At 36.4% G+C, this 21,682-nt stretch overlaps 1 protein-coding gene across 2 annotated transcripts in view; it reads right to left on the bottom strand.

The window, feature by feature from the left end:
* The window catches only part of LOC126976330 (zwei Ig domain protein zig-8-like), a 446,719-nt gene that overhangs the window by 350,105 nt on the left and 74,932 nt on the right, over window positions 1–21,682 (bottom strand). For both annotated transcript variants that reach the window (XM_050824622.1, XM_050824623.1), the window contains exon 2: window positions 18,079–18,199. In XM_050824622.1, coding sequence (XP_050680579.1) covers window positions 18,079–18,145 — 67 coding nt within the window. In that variant the 5' untranslated portion in view covers window positions 18,146–18,199. The remainder of the gene's footprint in view (window positions 1–18,078; window positions 18,200–21,682) is intronic.

Genomic DNA, 21,682 nt, shown 5'->3' with positions numbered 1-21,682 from the left:
GGATCATCCAGCCAACACAAGAAGCGCCCGTTCACGAGTATGACGCACGGACCAGTCATCGCCTCCCTCGACCGTTGAGCGTTATTGGTTCAGTGATTTTAGAACTAAGATATCATGGAACAAAGTATAAAGTAAGGAAGCAACCTTCTTCTGCGAAGAAACGTGAAAATGAACAAACTGTGTTTGCAGATATTTTGAGTTATTCAAGGGTTAGCAGTAACGATAACAGTTCTAGTAATTAAATATATTTTGCTGTTTCATAGTTTTCTTAAAGTGAAGTCGTGAAGTGAGCACGGCTGTTTGCTGATTCTCGCTTCGTTCAAATTATGTTCAAAACAATATTATACTTAATTTTGTGGATTTGATTTTATATTTGAAGGAACTATTGTTCATAAAAACATAAAGTTATATATAATGTATAATTTACCGTGAGGATAATAATATGTTTTGTCATCTCATATAATATTAGTTTCGTAAACTTTTAAATCTGTGTGTATTCTCTTTATATAAAGGTACAGTTTTCATTTAATATATAGAGTCATAATAAATTAATCTAATTAAATCTAATATTTTTATTTTTGCCAATACCGAATTTTATAGAAATTTTGTCTGTTTGTATGTCCGGGAAAAAATACTAATTACTACGTCAACTGAGTAGATTTAATTCTTATTATGCCTGAATATTAAAAAGAAGTTACAGGATAACACAATATATGTTATAATATATTGTCACGCTAGATTCCAGAATATTATTATTGTTGCTTTATAACGTCCTCACGGATGACGTCACGGGCAGCAGATAGTATTTCAATATAGGGTATATAATGTATGTATGTTTTAATAAGGTCAAAAAAACTAAAATTGTTTAGTAGAATAGTATTAACGTGTAAATGTGAAATTCTTCAGTATATCTAACAGCGGAAACTCTACCACAAAAACCAATCAATATATTACACGTTATCGTATAACAAAACTGATGCCGGTTTTTTAAAATAAAATATATAAAATTGATTGCTGCACAATTCCCATAATAATATCTGAATCGTTGCAACCATACGTACCAATGTATATAATATACCTTTAAGCAATAGTCCGACAAAGATTTGACACTTATAACATTTCTTTTATCATCACTTTGCTTGCAATCTTGGGTTGATAATGGATGAATCCTTAAGATTTGAGAAGCATATAAATAAAGTCATTTCCAACCGTTTTTATAGATTAAAAACTTTGTACCAAATTAGACCATTTATAACCACAGAATTGCGCATACGTCTTTGTGAGGCTCTTGTTCTATCCAAGTTTAACTATACCGATACAGTGTATGGTCCGAGGTTGCTTGGCAGAACAAGAAAGTCAATACAAGGAGCACAAAATGCATGTGCTCGTTTTTGCTGGGGTATACCGGGCCGACAACACATTTCTCCATACCTCAAAGAAGCAAATATTTTAAATATGGTTGCTCGTAGACGAGGTCATTTAGCCACGCTTCTTTTTGGTATTATTAAGACAAAAACGCCAAAATATTTATAGAGTAAATTGGAATGGCTAGGTCAGCGCAGCCAGTTAAATTTTGAAACAAGGTTTGCATCCAATGTCCTGTCAGTCCCACTCCATCATTCCGCCTCTTTTAGAGGAAGTTTTAGGTACCGTGCTACCAAGTGCTGGAATGAAATACCACCACCGTTTCGCAATTTGAAGACTGTTGGAACTTTCCAGAAACAGTTAAAAATCTCATCCTTATGTTTATTTGAATTATTAAGTATCTGCTCACAAATTGTGTACATAAGTCCTACATTATTAGATATATCTTATAATAATACATAATGGGATCGAAGTTTTAGTTTGTTTCTGCATATATTTCTAAAATTGCTATTATTTTAATATTTGGTATGTATGTATATTTATGTTATATTCTGAACAAGTAGAACCTAATTTCAAATTATTATCTTTAAAAAAAATATTATGGAACCTTTAATAAAACTAAATTTATTTTTTAACAGTAGTAGTTACTCAATGGGTCACCTGGGGGCTGCTGAAAATCAGCGCTGTGTTGGTATTATTCCAATGCAGCCTGACGCTGAGTCAGGTCCTTTTGATAACAATAACTGCTACACAGTACTTTTAAATTAAGATAATGAATATAATATTATGCATACATTTGATTTTTTTTATCATTTGTATATTTTTATGCTATAAGTTTTTAATTTTTTTTTTTACCTCTAAGTCTTTTTTAGTTATATTATTCTGTGTGGTTTGTGTTTGTTATTAATAAAGTTTTCATTCATTCATTCATTCATTTTTAGATTTCTCTAGTTTTTATATTTATGATATATTGTACAGTATGAAAAGAATATTGTATAATAGAAGGCAAGCATCTAAAACACTTAACTGAATTAAAACAGTCGCCGGTTCTCATGCTACGCTGGAGTTAACGTCGAAACGTCGGGATAAATATATAAAAATAATGTTTCTTTTGTTAAGTATTTTATTGTTAAATCACATGCGTTTAATTCCTTGCATAAAATATATTTTATATATATATAATATGTTGGTTTTATACATGGCTGTTGAATAATTATGTAATTTTCCTTATACGACAGCAACATGAAATTCGAATTAACGTTCATTGATGAAAAAATCGTGCCATTGTCAGAGCGAAATAAACATGTCCCGTTATATTCAAACCCTTTAATACCCCAGTCACGGCATAGATCACAAAGTAATCTCATTAGTTATACACCAAATCAATGGCTGTATAAATTAATTGACATTTCTTAAGCATTTGAAATATAATCCTATTGGAAATAGTATTTCATTTCAGAAGAATGATATATTTGTAATTTCGAATTCTATTTTATTTAATTTACATATAATATAATCTTTGAGCTCACTCGATTTATTACGTATTTATGTTTTATTTAAATATATTTGAAGTCTATAGCAATAAATAGAACATTTTGCATTAAAGTTAGAATAACAATACTTAATCTAGGACTTAGTACACTCGAGCACGTTAGTTGTATTCTTCCATGATGACATAGCGCTTTGTGTTACACCTACGAGAAAAACAAATAGTTATAATTTATTGCAAATATCAATTTTACCAATAAAATTTTAGGGAACAAAGAGTTTCAACCCATATATTACCTCGACGACGACACGAGCTCGAGAAAAACAAAGGATAGAATCATTTAAGATAGTAAAGAAGTAGTGTGGGAGGCAAGTACTCTGGACAGTTAAGCTCATCAATGTATCGAATCATTCGTAGCCTTTTGCCTGAACCCGCCTCTCTATCTGGCAGTAGAGAATTCTTTTCGGTGATATTATGAGGAGGAGAGACCAGAGCTTTGAGAATCTGGGAACACTGAATGCAAACGAGCCCGCGGACGGTCCCCTTCCAGATGGAGCCATCAAGTGAAAGGCCCACCATCGACTTCAGAAGTTCTGCTTGGTTGTCAAATATGCGATGGACAGGCATGATGACGACTGGTATTATGTAATATTATAACTAGTAACAAACCAGTATCGATTTCTGTCAAAATATTCAATAGAAAAACAAACAAAAACTAATGAATTCATCGTTAGATTTGGATTCTTTTTTTTTTGCCTAAACCACGTTAGTAATGAATATTCATACAACTGTCCGTCCGCATATTTGTTTCAAATAAATGACTCAGTGTCGCTCCAGTACTCACATCAATACGAAGATAATCACCAACAAGGTGTATTATAACAATATAAGCTATACAAAGCTATTTACCACTCTTTTGACTAACTATCCCATTGCAGACATACCTCTGTAATTACACTACCTACGGTGTCCTAAATAAACCGCAAGTTATGACTATTTCAGAAAAAACTAGTATAGACTTATGTTCATACTAACATGTAAAAAGAGTGTTATAGTTCCAAACAAGCCCGCTTTTCGTAATTATCTCCGTGTATATCAACAAACATAGCGTATATTATGGAAAATGTTTTCCCGCGTAAAACCGAAATCCTTTCATCCGCCTCGACCCACATTTTTTCCCTCAAAACTCGATCTTCTTTATTTCCTAACTTATTTCACGGATAAATCTCGCGCGGCTTTTTGCAGCGTGTTATAATTATATACAAAATGATAAAGTCTGTTTGTGAAGGCCCTGAGATTGTTCTAAGAATGGTGTTCTTTATTAGAGAAGGAATTATATTGAATCCAGGCTTAATTTGAACATTGAAGAATTGTGCCGGATATTAATAAAGAATGTTTTTTTATTAATATCTCGCTGGTTATGTAAATTGATTTACAAATCATTATACAATCATTTACGCGTATAAATAGGTCAATGTTTAATTTAATGAAATTCAAAGTTACTTAAGAACAATTAGTTCATATAAGTTAACCCAGAGCAAGTTAACAAGAAGTAGTAAGTAACTCATACTTACACATACAATTTACACAGTAGAAAAAAGAGATATCAGTATTGAACAATAATGTATTTTTTATGACATTAAGGGACGAGACGAGCAGGACTCAGAACTCAGAGAAAAATAGTAACAAATATAGAGGATGTACATAAATTACTTTGAATAGCTGTCTGTACATCAAGGAGGATGGTTTATGTCGATCTCGTTAAGCGGTTAAATGGAATTAGTTGTTGGTTGACGACTCTAGTGAGGGCCGGCGCACCATCATCTGCAATGTTATATTTAAATTATCAATTTGAGACAATAATTATCAAAAATGAACTGTAATATGTTTTTTGAAAATATGAATATATTTTTTGTAAAACCGTCATTAAAATTAATGAGATGTACCTAGAATATATTGAATGGTACTCCAGCAGTGTTGAGTGGAGTACCAATCCACATAATAAAACCGAAAATTCTAGTAAAATTTTACATGTTTAATCAACAGTAATATTTAATTATTATAATAGAATCTGTTGATCATTAATGAAAAATTCTATTTACACTTAAACATAACAATGTGTATATGGTAATTAAGTACACGGTAATAACACAAGGAGATTCCGGTGGGAGTTCAGGACCTCACCCGCATCGCGAGGATCGGAAATGGTTTGGTTTGCTTTGGTTGATCGTTTGTATTGTAACAGCGTACGTAACTGTATTTATCTTTTGGACGATATTAAACGCATCATTAAAATCTACTTCGATTTTCAAGCCCACTGTTCCAAAAAACAATATTCAAATTCGATAATAATAATAAGAATCATATTTTTTTACCTTTAATTAATCAGCTGAGTAAAGATTAATTTTTAGGATATTTCTTACGCGTTACGTACCTGGCCCGTGATTACTTACACCTACATCATCGTATCACACACCAAAACCTGAAGTATCATCCTCATCGTCTAGTTGTGTAGGCTTCTACATTTCTCAGGGAACTCTCTCCTATGTGCAGTATACTTCTTTGCGCGGTACATACGACGTGGTGCCGTCAAAAATAGTACGTACTTGCTATAAAGCCATCAACTCTCCTTAGCTTCTTGTATTGCAAAAAAAACAGGTGTCAGTGATTCTTCCATTCCGTGCCAATGATATTATAGTATTAAAAAAGGTAGATATGTCACGCACCGAAAATCAATCACCTAAATGGAGTCAATTGGTTCCTTTGGTCGTAGTCGCTCTCTCGATACGAAAACGATACGCACGCGTTTGTAGTTGACAGAATTGCTTACAATTTGATATTTGTACACCATTAAAATGCCGACTTGTGTTATCGTAAGATGCAGTAATTACAAAAGTAAAAAGAAATCATAGATTTGATTGATACCACAGTTAAGAAATCATGACTTATAACATTTTATTTGATTTCATTAATTCTCTAAAAAAAAAATACGACGCCATGACATCGCCGATCGCCACCAAGCCGAGTCAAGCCGAATGCTGCAACGTGACTCAAGTCTCGAGTGCAGACATAGATTAACATACAAATAAACAGAAAACATTAACAGAAATGGCGAAATATTGATGCTGTCTGTTTCGGGATGATCGAGGTAGTATATTTTAGGAAATTATGTAAAAAAAAAGTTGTCCCAGTGAATGTAATACGAAATTTTATAATAAACAAGTGCGTATATAGGTAGTTGAACTATCAAACTACAAAAACAAGTTTTAGGATAGGTAGCGGACGTGTATTATACGTTATGTCTGTATGTTTTTTATTATTCTATGTACAAATAATTGATATCATCAATGTGGCTATATACTATAATTAATATGATCTGAAGCCGTGGCCGGAGGCAGAGATCTCATGCATGTCGGGGGAACAACTGCCCAAACCCTCCATAGCCACGACTTTTCTGCCGAACACTGAGGTCGATAAAGTAGTACTGAAGCTGATCCGAGCGCAAAATGCGGGACTGAACACCGAACACTGGAAGGTGCGCCACGCGAGGGAGGACAAGGGAGGCCAAATGGTCACTTTTTCCTTGGACGATCCCTCCGCGGAGACTCTGAAAGAGTCCGAGTGCAGAGCTGCCCTTGGTTTTAGAAAGATTAATTTTAAGATCAAGGGCGTCTCTGAGCGTTCCGCATTCGCGAGTGGACAGCAACCCATCCAGACCAGTGGGCCTGTGCGACCGGGAACATCCGGGATCTCAAGGACCCCACAACGGCCGGTTGCCCCCAAAACTACGACCCGGGGCAAAGGGCCGATGTCTAGGAACGACTCAGGTCCCCTCAGGGGAGGGAAGGATCAGAGTCGGGCTAATTCTGGCCGCGGGCGGAAACACCCATACCAGAAGACAGACCGACCTAAGCCTTCCACCTTCGGTGGGATCCAATGACGCACCGCAGTGATAGGGCGAGGATACTTCAGGCAAACTTCCACCACGCCAAAGCTGCTACTACAATAATGGAGAAATGTCTCGCGAATAGAGAGATCCTCTTTGCCCTACTACAAGAGCCGTGGGTCAACACCGGCAAAATACTGGGACTGAACACCGCTGGTAAGTTAATCTACAATACCAGCGGATCAAAACCCAGAGCGTCTTCAACAAGAATTCCATATGAAGAAAGAGACCCAACAACAGAATTGGCGAGAGTGGTCGAGTATGCACGACGCAACAACGCCGAACTGATTGTCGGGGTCGACGTCAAAGCGCACCACACAACTTGGGGAAGCAAAGACGTCAACCATGGAGGTGAGCAACTTCATAATTTCTTAGACACTAACGGCCTACAGATACTAAACAGAGGTAATAAGCCAACCTTCGTTACCACGAACAGGCAGGAAGTTCTAGATATTACTTTCGCTACCGACAACATTGCCAGGCGAATATCAAACTGGCGAGTCAGTGATGAAATTTCGCTATCGGATCACCGACACATAGCATTTGAAATCTTGGCTTGCCTCGAAAAACAAACATATACGTTTAGGGATCCAAAGAAAACAAACTGGACTGTCTACAAAGAGAAACTGAGACGTACCGAACGAACCCTAAGCGCATTAGAACCCTGGATGAGCTAGAGTTGGCAGTGAAAGTAACCACGGATGGCATCACTGACGCCTACGAGGCTAGCTGCCCTCTCTCCTTACAACACTAAAACAGGAAAGTGCCTTGGTGGAATTCAAACTTGAACAAACTAAGGAAGAAATCCAGAAGGCTGTTTAACAGGGCTAAAAAGACCCAAGAATGGGAACCCTACAAAGAAGCCCTGACAGAATACAACAGAGAAGTTAGGAAGGCCAAACGAGCATCTTGGAAGAGGTTCTGCGAGGATTTATCTAAAACTCCCCAAGGAGCCCGAGTACATAAACTGCTCGCCAAGGACAAACCTAGCCAAATCGGCCTGCTTAAGCGACCAGATGGATCTTTCACAGCTGACGAGGTAGAAAACGTAAGAGTACTGATGGCCGACCACTTTCCGGGGGCTACCCATCAACCATCTGTAGCAACGCCTACACAACGGCCTCTTGACGAGGACTGGCGTAGAGCGGCAGAGATAATCAGACCCCGGAATATAAGGTGCGGCATCAAAACTCTGAAACCCTATAAGTCAAGCGGTCTAGACAACATTTTTCCAGCGCTTCTTCAAAAAGGCTTGGATATCCTAGTACCGCTACTAGTGAAGATATACCGGGTAAGCTTTGCCTGGGGCTATCTTCAGAACAATGGACTAAGGCTAAAGTACTATTTATACCTAAGGCAGGCAGAAAGGACTACTCCTTGCCAAGCTCCTTCAGACCCTTACCTCCTTTCTCCTGAAGGTTATTGAGAAAGTCTTGGACAGACACATAAGAGGATGTTCTAAGCCTAAAGCCCATTCATAGTTCTCAACACGCCTACTGTAGAGGCAGGTCTACAGAAACGGCCCTTCTACAACTTGTGGATAGAGTCGAGAAGGCGTTACAAGACAAACAAATTGCACTCTGTGCGTTTCTAGACATTGAGGGTGCCTTTGACAATACCCCGATAGACACGCTAGTAAAGGGACTAATTAACAAAAACGTAGACTCCACCACTGTGAAATGGGTAAGGTCAATGCTCTCAAATCGCAAAGCTCTAATCTCCCTCCATGGGACATCACTGGAGCTATACACTACTCGAGGTTGCCCACAAGGTGGCTTTCTTTCGCCACTTCTATGGCCACTAGCATTAGACGAACTACTCAGTAAGCTGGCAGAACTCAGGATTGATGCACTAGGGTACGCAGCCGACCTAGTTATCATCGTCAGAGGTTTCTGCTAAAGCCTACTAAGCTATATATTGCAAAAGGCGCTAAACACCATCTAACAGTGGTGTACAGCCAACAAACTGTCAGTGAACGCAGGAAAGACTGTTATTGTGCCATTCACGAGGAAACTCTTAACAAACTGAAGTCTCCCACTTTGAACAGCTCTACTTTAGAATTCTCAGCTGAGGTCGAATGTGACTTCCAGATACTTAATCTGGGAGTCACATTCGACCAGAAACTCACATGCAATTCTCACATCCACAAAGCCGTAAAAATTCCAAAACAACCTTGGGTGTATGTCGACATCTGATAGGGAGACATTGGGGAATGCGCCCAAAGATCCTCCTATGGCTATTCACAGCAATTGTGAGACCAACAATCACATACGCCTCCATTGTGTAGTGGAAGAAAGCCAGCCAGAAAACAACTGTAGACAGACTAAATAGCCTGCAGAGACTTGCCTGTATGTTGGTAACCGGGGCCATGACGTCTACTCCTGGTGCGGCCATTGAAGCAATGCTAAACCAACCGCCTCTTTCACTGTTCATACAGCAAGAGGCGAAGGCAAGCATGCTGAGGGCAATCGCCCAGGGGGGTTCATCTAACTGGATGTCGCAAACGCTTAGGACTTTAGAAGACTCAGTTCTGCGAGACCACATATTAGGCATGTTACCTGATCAGATGATTCCACAATTAATCTCTGTTAAACACTATATCGTGGAACTACCTTCCAGGGACGACTGGATGAACAACAAAGTCTCGTGGAAGGACGGGAGCCTCATGTGGTACACCGATGGGTCCAAAATGGAAAATGAATTTGGCTGTGGGGTCTATGGAGAACGCCCCAGGTTTAAATCCAGCACGAACCTGGGGACCTATACCTCTATATTTCAAGCAGAGGTGTACGCCATCTTGGAATGCGCGGAAACCAATATCCAAAAAGGCTTCTTCAATCATAACATATACATTCACTTTGATAGTCAGGCAGCATTGTTGGCTTTAGACGCTGACTTGACGACGTCTAAGTTAGTCAATAATTGCGTTGAATGCCTGAATTCATTAGGCATGAAAAACAGAGTGATTCTCAGATGGGTCCCAGGGCATGCCGGAATCATAGGCAATGAAATGGCCGATGAGCTCACAAGAGCTCATCGGCCATTATTGCATTTACTATCCTTCTTTGACGTGTAATCGTAATGTAGTGTGCTATCGCAATGTTAAATTATTCATATGTGCGTTAGGGTATCATTTATAAACACCGAATGTTGTCTAGGTAACCTATCTATACTTTTAAATATCATTGTTCCGCGCCCGTACACTCGTTTTTCGCTCGTCTATTCCATAAAGAAAAATAATGCATATTCGTCGGAAGCTTCTCTTACCAATCCATTCTAAAAACTTTCAGTGTGATCCGTACACTTTGATGTGATGTCTCCGGGCGCCGCGATCGACAATGTTTACACCAGGTTTACATCAACATGACTTGTTGTCAGATATGTAACATGTCGTCTTGCTTATTGTATTGCGTTCTCTTAACATCTCGGATCTCTGCTTTTATGAGATTTCTTCGAACACATATCTTAAGCTCGTTTGATGTTTTGGATCTAATATTAAAATCAGATATTGCGTTAAATCTATTTAAGCTTAATTGGACGAAGATAATGCGAGATACATATTATAATTAAACATAATATTTGTTATTAGTAGAGCGTCCTTTCGGCTCGTCCACACATGTCATTATTATTAGTAATAGTAAAAGTAGCACTTTCATGTGTAGATCTATTGTGCCCCCACATGTGCTCTGACGCACGCCTTAGTGATGAATATACCTACTCACCAATATACCATGTCAGCTAGTCCTCATTTTCCACCAAACCATCGTCACAAATGCAAATCGGTAATCAAGTGACCACCAGCCTACAAAACACACAAACTCCATGTTTATAATGCCAATATCATTAAATTGACCTCGACCTTTCCCTGACTTAAATTCAGGTTTCACTCAGCCTCTCCTTCAGTTCAACCATTCGTTTTTCATAAATTCATTTCACATGAACGCTCTATCAAAAGGCGTTTTTCTGGGCATTCATTCAGCCATCAACGTCTCATTATTTTTATTCAATGTCTATAAAATATTTTTTCACAAAACTTTGGATAAAGTAAAATAAAATTTGTCATTCACAAAAGGTAAGTAAGCGCGAGGTCGGCAAGAGAATTCGAGATATAAAATATAAACGACACTTACACATAATAACATCACCGAAGCGAGCCTTAAAGCTTATTTTATACCAGATATTAAGCACATCTGTCTGCAAACGTATTGAAGGTAATGTTGTAACTTAAGGAATTATGAGTGACCCAGTTAATGAAAAACATTATGACGAGGCTGACTTTATGATGACGAGGTGATCAAACCAGCTATTATGTCAGTGGTGTGTCTTTCGATGTCATTTGAACTAAAAAGTTTCTTAAGAATAAAAAGAAAATCGACATGAAAAGATACAGTTACAACTACCCCTCAGATTACATAATTTTTGATGAGGAGCAAAACCTACAATAATTTAATTCTGGCCGTAGACTGATTTTATGTAGTGGCTTGCTCTTCCACACGTATATTATACAAGATATAACATTTTTTTCGACAATGTTTCACCTTCAATATTTGTCGGTGCTATATACATCTTTTGTCTTTGCTAATGCATCGTCAGGATCTGAGGAAGCTGTATTGAACTACACCATGAAGTGACTACCAAACAATTACTATTACAATTATTATTAGTTATTGTTGACTCTGACCTGTAATCAGCCATTGCGAGGTTCGCTTGTTATTTTCCTATAAAATCCACTTTTCATCACACGTCAGTCACAATTCGTCACAAATCCCATTTTTTCTACCCATTTCTTAACTTAATTTTCTACCGATTTGATGCAAATATGTCGATAATGTGGTTATGCTATCATAAAACTAAGCATGTAATTTCTTGGTAGTTTAATTTCATTCGCCTTCTACCATTGAATTCATTAAAGTTTACCTTAAAAGACTGTTCATTCTTCAGTCAAATTTTCCTCAACGGAAGTGGTTAATCCAATAACAAATGATGTATTCACTATCCGTATCCTCTCCAAACACAGCACTGATATCGCCAGCTAACCTGGTGCGATAGTTCCACGCTGGATCTCTATTATTCTATATCTCTATTCTAAAATTACTTAAACTTTCAATAGTATCTATTTTACCCTTATTTTTAAAGCCAAACGACAAAAAATTGGAAGTGAAGCAGTACAATGTTGTTCATTTTAAAATCTAAAATGTTCTATCTGTAATGTAAAACAAAATAACTCTAACATCTCACACCAGGAATCTTTTAATTTTTTTTAATTTAATAAGCCAACATGCCAAAACAGCAAATGAATACTCAAGAAACTTTTATATCTCTAATTACTTAAACAACTTGTTATTCAAAAGACCAAAACTAATACAAAACACAAACTAGACTTATGAATGTTTGATCCAATTAAATTAATATGTTACAAGCAAGTTGCTCCTAAGAAGTTTGTAGAGACATAATATATAGGGTTGTCCTGTTTATATGATATTAAAACGTGTTTATCCCCTACGTCTTTGCTACATCAAATGGAATTACGGCTACATTACCCCTTTCTTTCCTGCTATTCAGAAATTACTTCGGGGGTATTTTGGCTAACCACACTCACAATAAATTGAATTGGTTTACATATCCACTTAAGATTTGTTCTTCGTCGATAATGCCCTAAGTCAATTATATTGGGCGAATCACCTCGCATGACGGAATGTGAGAACCATTGTTCATGCACTTGATTATAATATTATGCGGTGACAGTAAGTAAATTGTCATAATTTTAAAATAAGCAAACATGGTAGGCAATAGTAGTAGGCTTAGAACAATTTACTGTGAAATGATTCCTTACATCTTTAGTTTTTTTTTAAACAAATCGGGCTAGGGACAAGATAATTATATCTTAATACTTATTCCACTGGTTCGCAGATTGATATGAAGTTGCTTCGTTGTCGTCTAATATATATAAAGTGGTATACTAAATCAATTAAAGTAAACAATACTAACACAATGCTGTACATTTATTAAATGCTACGTAAACTTCGTAGTAAGCATCTCAACAATATCTGTTTAGATTGGGACGTGACCCGCCCCGCAGCCAATCCGATGGCTATTTACCAAACTCCGTTCTCTCCAACATAAAACTTTTACAATTTCAAAGACTACTGAATATCAAGACTAATAATTTATTTCGAAATTTCTTAACAAACAATCAAACGGGTCCAAAATTTATATCTTGTTACCAAAGTAATTTGTGTAAATATTATAATAGAGTTATAATTTCATCAAAACTCATTTCTAATAAAATTTTCATCAAACAATATTATCTCAAGTCGATGCGTTGGTTGATAGCTCATGGTCACTCAGAGGGTAATCGAATCAGAGATGAGAAGATCCGTAGGATATCTAGTCTCCAACATAGCCCGGATGATTGCGATTGAAAATTGATTTTTGGTTTAAAAAACTCGATGGATTTATCTTGCTTAAATAAGAAGGTCTTGTGGTTATAGACTCTGGAAATAATCCAAATAATCTACCTTCTTTATGCAATTATACCAATTTTGAGTCTAATCAAACGAGTAAAATTGGTTTTAATTTAGCTAACTAGCTAAATTTTAATGTTAACAGTAGTGTGTTGGTACTTAGATAATTTTATAACATATTTTGCATGTCAATTGACGAAACATATTGGATTATCAATAATATTATTAATTTAATATCTTAAGTACAATGTTTCTTGCAAATAACATTTCATTTCATGAATATGGCACAAAATGAACTCCGTAACGTCACCTCTGTATATTATATTAAGGGATTCACGTTTCCAGCAGAGCTGTACCGTGTTTTGCATTCTTAAGTGATTCAAAAGCAAGCTCGTCTCAGATCTTTAAGCCCGTGTCACATATTATAGTGCTCGAGGAAACCCTTGAGTCTAACCGAAATTCAAGTCAGTTGATGAGTGAGCCGGCGCCCGGCGGTGTGACGTAGTAACTGATTCCGCTGTGCTCTGTCAACGGTACCGCGTGTAATGAGACTTGGTATTGCTGTCCAACAATATTTCATATTATATTATGTCACAATGTTAGTGCACCTTGTATTGTTGAAATATTGTGTGATGGTTAAACGTTTCATATTAATGTTATATAACATTTGACATTATTTAAGCGTTGCCGAAACAGAGTTTGAAGAAGTAAACAAGAAAACAGAAAAGACGAACCAACAAGCAAATGAATGTCGGAGGTTGCGTACTACGGCTTCAGTTAATGAAATCCTGAACGCCGCGGTTAGCACGATAAACATAAAGTAGGCGTGCCGTCTGTTGAATTCTCTTTAAATTAATTCAACTTTAAACGAACTGTACTCAATGCCTTGCCTATTACCAAGTGTGTATTACCATAGTAGTGGCAGCTACCATTTATATATTAGACTTAGTACACAAAGATAGTGGAAGTGTTGTTAGAAATGGTAATAATATATAATCTGGTTTACTTGTAACAAAGGGGGTGCCACAAAGCACATCGGGGCCATGTCTGTTTCTTGTATATAGTAACAATCTATCTTACCTTGTAGTAAATAATCATGCAATTATAGTACTATTTGCAAATGATACTTCTTTGATCTTTAAAGTTAAACGGAGATAAGTATTTGTTGAATATGTAAGCCGTGGCTTTTTTAAAGCTGTCCATTGATTACATGCAAGAGGCAAAAACCTTTGTAAATATTAAAGATGAGAATATAGAGTTGGCTCGTCATAATCAAGTTTGAAAAAAGATTCTTGTTCAAGTTGTGAAAAAGATTCGTCATCTTGCAGATATGAAAACTGCATATCTTGTTAACCACAAGAAGCAGATATTGACTGCATCTCTGTGCTGGAGAAGAGGGCTATCTGTGAAATGAGCCCACGTGTATAGCTACAGATAAATTCGAGGGTAAGAAAATAAGGACTGTTGACATTAAAACAAAGATTGTAATATTCCAAGAAATAGCTACCATCACAATTTACATTTAAGAAATAAGGGTAAGCTCGACTTCAAAGAAAAAGTACCGAAAAGTAAGTTCATAAAATAAGTAATTCATTTACAGGTGTAACTGTATACGTTTTTACAATACTCTGCCGAATGATGTTCAAAATTTGTTACTTAATTTATTTCAATATATTGTTAATAAGTAAATTGTGTTATAAAGCCTATAACAGTTTTAAAGATTTTGTTAATAATAAAGCTTCTTGGCAATGAAATAGATTGCTCAGAATCATTTTGATTTCTCATCACAATTAATTTTTTTATATAAAAAATATGTTATAATAATAATAGAGGTTAAAGTATGGAATTTCCCTTTTATTATAACAGCTACTTCGAATTGACATAGAAACTTCATGGTTTGAAATTTTTGAAGAAATTTTTTAAAAATGTGCACCATTCGACTCTCGACTTTCAGTTGGTTTTTTTTTATTCAGCTTAGAAAAGAAAGATGGTTACTTCGAAAATTCGAGTGATTTTTGAATACGAGTTCTGAAGCGGAACTAACGCGGCAAAAACAGCTCGGAATATCAATGTTGCGTTTGGAGAGGGGACTGCTAATGAAAACAGCTTGCGATTTTGGTTTTAACGCCTTCATGGTGGAAACTTTAATATGAAGGACGAACCACGTGGAAGATACAGGTAACAATGAATTTAAAGATAGTGGAACCCGATCCGAGCCAAACTACCCAGGAATTAGCGGCAAGTTCTAACGTTACGGTCTAAGGTAATATTGACTCATTTGCGTCAAATCAATAAAATAATAAAAAATGGATGCCTCATGATTTGACTGATCTGCAGAAAGAAACGTGAATTGAAACAATACATGTGTGTTGATAAGATGAAAAGGATTCTTTACCATAATCTTAAGCGAAAAATGCAATGGTTGATCCTTGTAACAGTGTTCTAAAACAACCCTTACCAATAAAAAGTAATGGTAACTGTTTGGTGGTCTCAGCATAGTGTTAGTCACTATAGCTTTATCCGAGCTCCTCCGATCTGGTCAAGCAATAACGGCAGATGTCTACTGTGCCGAACTTCGAACAATGATCGCAAAACTAGCAGTGAAACAGTCCCGACTCATGAATCGATCTTCACCATTATTGCTCTATGATAAAGCGATACTTCATACAGCACGAGAAACCTTTTAAATTTTTAACTCTACAGGAACTGCAACTAGACACCATTCGTCACCCTCAGTATTCGGTAGACCTTGCTCCAAAGGACTCTTATTTTTTTCCTGATTTGAACAATTTTCTCCGTGATATTTTTTTATGAAAAAGGAGGAGAAACAAGCGTACGGGTCATCTGGTGTTAAGTGACCACCACCGCCCACATTCTCTTGGAACTCCAGAGGAATCACAGAAATTTTGCGGGCCCTTATGGAAGGTGTACGAGAGATTTTTTTGAAGGTATCGTTATTTTTATGTTTATTGTTATAAAAGCTATCGTTTATTTTTGGAAAAGCTCCTTGTAAACCGCACTGTCACCGCCACACATCTAGGTGGTGGAGACGATATCCTAATTTGTGGCGTATCATGCTAAGGTAGAATTCGGCGGAAGGAATTAGGTAAAACAGCTCTTCAAACACTTGCCGTGATAAATGCGGTAGGAGACACACAATGAAGTGACGTCTCAACGCAACACCAAATGATCCAGCTGTTCACAGAGCACTGAATCCCTGACAATTCTGATCCGCGTTGCAAGCGGTCAAATGGATCGAGCTGATACTGGGGTGCGCCAGACCAGAGATGACAGCAATACTCCATGTGTGGCCGGACCTGCGCTTTGTAGAGCGCTAGAATGTGGGCCGGCTTGAAGTATTGCCGTGCTCTATTGATGACAAATTGCCACGGAATTGGCAATCGCTCGACATATCGAGACCTAGTATTCCGATACTAAGCGAGGGTTTAAGGTAAGTGTTGTCAAAGAGTGGTGATACGACAAATGATAAAAAGTTTTGTCTTTTTGTTTTCTCTTGAGTTTTTTATGACTAATAATTTCTTTTTCTTTTTTACTTACACAAGTATGTCCAAACGTTTGAGTTATTTTACTACTACTACTTATATTAGTGTGTTCTTCTTTAAATGAACTTTGAATATGACCAAGTTTTAATAAGCTTGAAGAGAGTCGCGTCGCTCGAGAAATGTTATGAAAGTAAGTCATAAATACAGAAAGAGCTCCCAGCGAACAGAACTCAGTCTAACTTTCAAAGATTACGAAAAATTCAATAGATTTTAGTTATTCATTCGGAGGAACCTTTCTCGGAGGGCTTTTCAATTCCAATAAGGGTTCGTCCCGGCCAAGTGAGTGTACTTTCCCGACTTTTGTATAGCCGAGTGTCAATTTTTCGTTTTATTGACTGGTTTTACTTCTATCCCACTGGAAAGAGAAACCGACATTGTATTCCTATTCTGTTACATGACTCATCTCAAAAATGATTTCTTAAATTATAATACTAATTATGTAGTGCAAGAATTGATTTTTTTATGAACAATCAAAAATATTTACATAACATATATAAATAAAACTTATATTTTACCATCATCACCAACCCTATATTCTAAAATTTAAATCATTAATTTAGTTTTATATTTCTGTCTTGCATGGACATAGCATGGTGTTAAAATGACCACAAAATGGACACACGGGTAGAGCTATTTAATATGAATCGTAAATAAATTTAATAATTAAAGTTATTAATTTAAATTTTCAAATTATTATATTTCAAAATATTATATTATATTTTTGGAAACAAATTTTTTATCACACTTACGTGGTCAAACAAGCAGACACGCAGTAGGTGTCAGTGGGTACGGCTACTACAATACTTACATGTTGTTCCGAACTTATTATTTTATATTATAATTATATATTTTTTATTAACCATTACGGTTAAGTAATTCAAGGTAGTGTATTCATTCGCCATTGTAGCAGCACGCTGCATAAATAATGATAATTGTGTTGGTTTATTTTATTTTAATATACAAATATTAATCTTTGAGCAAATAGGTTGTCTACATCCGGTAAGAGTGAGAACTATAATTTTTTAATTTTCCCTACCCCACGCTACCGCTATAAAAGAAGCTAACTCTGTTGCTTGCTATACAGAACGGACGTAATACTTCCTAGTGATACAAGTGATTACAAAATTGTAATTACAGAAACTCTTTTGTTTAATTTCATACCCTTATAGTTAGTTTTTCAATAAATTGTAACTTAATAAATGTTTTAGTATGATAACGATAATATAAGGTCTTCTGTGATGTAGTACTCACCGGGAGGTGACAGGTGCGTCAGACACAGGACCAACAGCCGCGTCAGATGGCGGCGTGCACGCTGCATCTCGTGCTAGCCACCTCGCGCCGGCCACCGCATACCCCCGCGACCGCCCGCGACCTGCGTACAACAGAATAATATAGCACTTTACATTCATTAAATATATAGCCACTTATATACAATAAAACGGTGCTGTCGAAACGAGTGACTAATACAATGGCCATTCTTAAAGGCCTTCTCGTCTAACAGTAATACTCAAACTGTTACTGGTATTGTACCTGTATAGTAATAGCAACAACCACAATACTTGACAACAACGGTTGTGATTGTAAGTTATCTGTGATAGAAAGAAAGATGTGAGATCAAGGCCAACGATACAACGGCATGTAATTATTAATATTATTAAAATCATCATCAGTCGGAAGATGTCCACTACTGGATAAAGGCCCCCACCAAAGATCTCCACGACGATCGGTCCTGTGCTGCCCTCGTCCAACGTATTCCGGCGATCTTGACCAGATCGCCGGTCCATCTTGTGGGGAGCCTACCAACACTGCGTCTTCCGGTACGTGGTCGCCATTTAAGGACTTTTCTGCCCCACCGGCCATCCGTCCGCCTTTCCCACTGCCACTTGAGTTTCGCAATCATTTGGGCTATGTCGGTGACTTTGGTATTCATTATTAACATCAAGACATAATACAAGAACTACATTTTTACAGGCCTAGGAATATTTTAATATGAATCAATGGGTCAATAGTTAGGTTATTTTAACATTAATAGGGCATTATAACATAATATTACAATCGATGTCATGACATACACCCCATAGTTCATAAGTGAATTAATAATACATTTATAACACACAATACTAAATCGAAGCCTTGCTCATAATACTACATGTACAGAAATGTAACAATATCGTTTGGTGTTTAATGATTTAACAAAACTCATGAACAGCGCGTTACGTAGCAGTAGGTACGTCCGCGATGCATCAATAACGCTTGACAGAATAAATAAAAGACATGAAATATCTCCAGCTATCACGTTACGTTTTGGATTAATTCCAATGAGTTGTTGTTATAGTCGGATTGCATATTACGTTTATGGAAAGTAATTTGTTTGGAACGATACGGTTCGAATGTTAAAGCACAATATCAACAAAAATACAGGCGTTAATTAAAGTTAAATAATCAAAATTATATGTTGCAGGCTTGATAATTACTTTTGAATATTCGATTTTTAATTTCGAACGTCAAAGCTTATCGGGTATTGCAATAATAATTGGGTCGACGGCACAATATTTACTATGTTCTGCCGAATAGCTCATATTATTGGAATTAATAATTGATATGATCGTAATTTTGTAGGTTCATCTTCGAGAATAGTGACGTGTGGGTTTGGTTCATATCATGATATAATAATATACTCCGTCTGGTGTTCTGTTCCTGTGGTAGCCCTGCCACGTGATTGTTCTAAGTATACGTGATCAGTTGCGATGACTGTTTTCAAACTATTATTACATTTTCGAGTGAAACAACGCTATCTGTGAGCAACACGACAATAGAGATGAAATGGCGAGCTGTTGGAAGAGAATACCAGGCGGAGTATATTATTATACCATGGAAAATACAATAAAATAGCACTCTATAAACCACTTGGGTTTATAATCTTGTCAAAGCCATATCATGATGATGATTTGAAATGCGCCCTTTGTTCTGTGAATAATACCTTTGAAGATATTAAAATTTTAAGCTGCCTTAAAGATAATGAAGATTAACTGACCCCAGCTGCAACAGTCCTGCACCGCATATCGGGCTTTCAAACATCAGCTCGTGTGGTGTTTACTATTTTTTATAAAATTAATACCGGAGATTCGTGCTTTCGATCGACGTATAAAGACATATGTTGTACATTTTGATGCAAGTGCAGATATTAAGTCATTTCTTCACAACACCACGCGGGTCCACAATAGGGACGAGTTGGAATGACAGTTTCAGACGTGCATCACATTACGTTATAAAGTCATGTATTAATGGTTAAATACCATTAATACATGACTTTGACGATGACTGCTGTAAAATATTCATGTCTTACGAATAAAAAAAATGTACAGAAAACTTTTTTTTAGATCCTCTTTCATTCATTTGGAGGTTATATGCAGGAGAAAAACAAAACATTCCACACGCTAAACACACAACTGTGTACTATTTAAGCAATTAATTTATTAAAAAATCAATTTTGAGTGATTTTCTATTAGGATAATCTGAGGATCCTATATGCTTCGATGACTTCTCAAAGTCATTTGACTCTGTTAAATGGCCTAAACACTTAGTTAATCTTCTCAGACGCCTTTATGAAGATGGAACTGCATCGGTGCGGACGGATGATGTTCTGTCAAGGAACTTCTATCATATCCAAGCATAATATCACCGCTTCTGTTCAATGCTTAAACTGCTCGAACTAATGGGAAATGCACAAGAAGATTTAAATATACTGCAAAAGTGGTTTCAATGTAACCTTTTAACTATCAATGCCTCCAAAACATCATATATGATATTTAGTGCTAAAAATAAAAAAACTACCTAACATTCCTAAACTTACCATCAACGGAGAAGTATTGCAAAAGACTTTTGAAGAAAAATACCTTGGATTGACACTCAATAAACACTTAACATGGAAATCATACCTAATAAATATAAAAAACAAACTTTCATCTCTAGTAGGCTCTCTACACAAAATAGTTCGGTGTATCCCAAAACAAGCTCGACTATTGATATATAATGCCCTAGTTAAGCCACACTTACTCTACCTCATTGAAATATGGGGTAATGCAGGTAAGACTAATATAAAACCAATCCAAACGCTACAAAACCGAATAATAAAAATTTTACATAATTATGACTACTTAACTCCTACAGAAACTATTTACAAAGAAACGAAACTATTGAACATTACTCAACTTTACAACTACTACACATGCATACTTATATATAAAATAACTCATAGACTCATTCACTCAAATACAACATTCACAACAAAACACAATACCAACAAATGTGGTTTACGTCACGCCAGACACCTTGAATTACCTAGTATTAGAACCAACTATGGTAAAAATAATATAACATTTGCAGGAGCACAGCTATACAATAAGCTTCCGAAAACTGTAAGAGAAGCGACTTCGCTCAACATCTTCAAAAAAAGGCTGCTATATCATTTACAAAGCAATGAATAAAAACATCTTATCATAATAACAATAAACTATATCTTGTAACTTGGACCACCGCCTTAAAAAACCGGAAAGCAGCAATGAGCAAATTCGCCTCTCACTCACTGATTTTATGTTCTCATGTAAGTGACGACAGTCTTAATGAGAAATTAAAGTTCTTTAAACCGCTTACACAGAACTCATATTTCGCATTACTCTCGAACACTGGACGGATGGTGTTATTATTGGTGGATAAATAAATCATCTCAATCTCAATCAATAAATATCAAATTTGCGCTACACAACGCTGAAAAGAAGAGCTGCTTCTAAAAATGGGGCGCCTGAGTCTAGAGTTTGGATTAAAGATTAATCACAGTAAAACCAAGATGATGATT

This window comes from Leptidea sinapis, chromosome 40, assembly GCF_905404315.1.
Source record: "Leptidea sinapis chromosome 40, ilLepSina1.1, whole genome shotgun sequence".
Classification (NCBI taxonomy): domain Eukaryota; kingdom Metazoa; phylum Arthropoda; class Insecta; order Lepidoptera; family Pieridae; genus Leptidea; species Leptidea sinapis.
Note: the sequence above shows the minus strand (reverse complement) of the source record. Positions and strands in the feature narration are given on the sequence as shown.